This window comes from Gregarina niphandrodes (assembly GCF_000223845.1).
Source record: "Gregarina niphandrodes unplaced genomic scaffold scaffold00048, whole genome shotgun sequence".
In the NCBI taxonomy this organism is placed as follows: Eukaryota; Apicomplexa; class Conoidasida; order Eugregarinorida; family Gregarinidae; genus Gregarina; species Gregarina niphandrodes.
The window spans coordinates 22508-23727 of record NW_011646047.1 but is presented as its reverse complement, the minus strand read 5'-3'; the positions used below and the strand labels follow the sequence as shown (position 1 = coordinate 23727).

The following is a 1220-nucleotide window of genomic DNA, read 5'->3' as shown; positions in this document are numbered from 1 at the left end:
CGTTGAACTGGTTGTAGACGTAGGCTTGGTGGTGCTAGTCTTCGAAGTACTCTTAGTAGAACTGGTTGAAGTGGGCTTCGTGCTAGAAGTGCTCTTGGTAGAACTCGTCGAGCTGCTCTTCGTTGAACTGGTCGTAGACGTAGGTTTGGTAGTGCTAGTCTTGGTGGTACTCGTGGTGGGTTCTGGGGTGGTAGTTTCGTCAGGCGGCAAGAAGTCACATTGGCCTATTCGATTTGCACAGTCCTTGGGTCCTGCCCAGTTGAGGGCAGAGTGCCAGATGCATCGGACGACGTTGTTGCAAGTAACACAGTCGTAGAGTGGTGGAATACCAGCTCCTGGAGACATACAGACACGCGAGGTTTCACTATTGCAAACATCAAAGTCGATAGTGGATCGATCCTGATCATACATCCAAATTTTAGTCGCCGTGGCACCCTCATACTCCTCATAGTTCTTAAGGACACAAGTATTATTCGCACGATCAATTTGCCAACCCACACAGGTAGATTCATCCTGGCATGCAATATGACACTCCGCCGGACTGCCTACAACCTGTACATTGTACCCCTCAGGTGCATCTGCCGCGTTGTAACCGAAAATCAAGTTGTCGAAACAACCGGCTAACAAGCAATCCTGCTCACAACCACGAGACCATTCCGCACCACTCGTCACGCCTGACCTACACAAGTCGAAACATGTCGCAGACGAAATCGAGTTCTCATCCAACGAACAAGTTGTGTCGCACGGAGTAGTAGTCCACCCTACAAAACAAATCTGACCCTAGTCTCACTCCGTTCCGTGGTCTTAAACCCTCAGCCTACCTATTGACCAAAGAAGAACCGCACGCTTCATGGTGGGCTATCTTGCATGTGCTATTGGGGGTAGCTACGGGGTGCAAGCAATCCAATTTTGGGCAGTATACAATGCAATCAAGGCCGTACCCATTATCTTTAACACCGTACCCATTACCTTTAAGGCTGTTCTCATTACCTTCAGCGCATTTACTCATCGGAACATTAGCGATCGGACCTTAAGTGATTGGACCTACACTTCACCGGCTCTCAGTGGTCGGACATCCTACTGGCTAAACCTTTACTCATCCGGCCGCAGGGACCGGATCTCTTGGTAGGCTCTCACTGGTCGTGCTGGCGAAGGACCCTAATACGTGGCATTAGATTATGGCCGTATATAGCGGTCGGTCTTAGACCGTGGTCGTATAC

General features: G+C 49.9%; 1 protein-coding gene across 1 annotated transcript; it reads right to left on the bottom strand.

Annotated features, from left to right (window-relative positions):
* GNI_159010 (hypothetical protein) lies at nucleotides 1-966 on the bottom strand (the record flags this gene model as incomplete). The annotated part of the gene is made up of 2 exons (XM_011136304.1): nucleotides 1-679; nucleotides 890-966. Coding segments are annotated over 2 exons (756 nt in total), but the record flags the coding sequence as incomplete, so codon positions are not given.
* Nucleotides 967-1220: the final 254 nt, after the last annotated feature.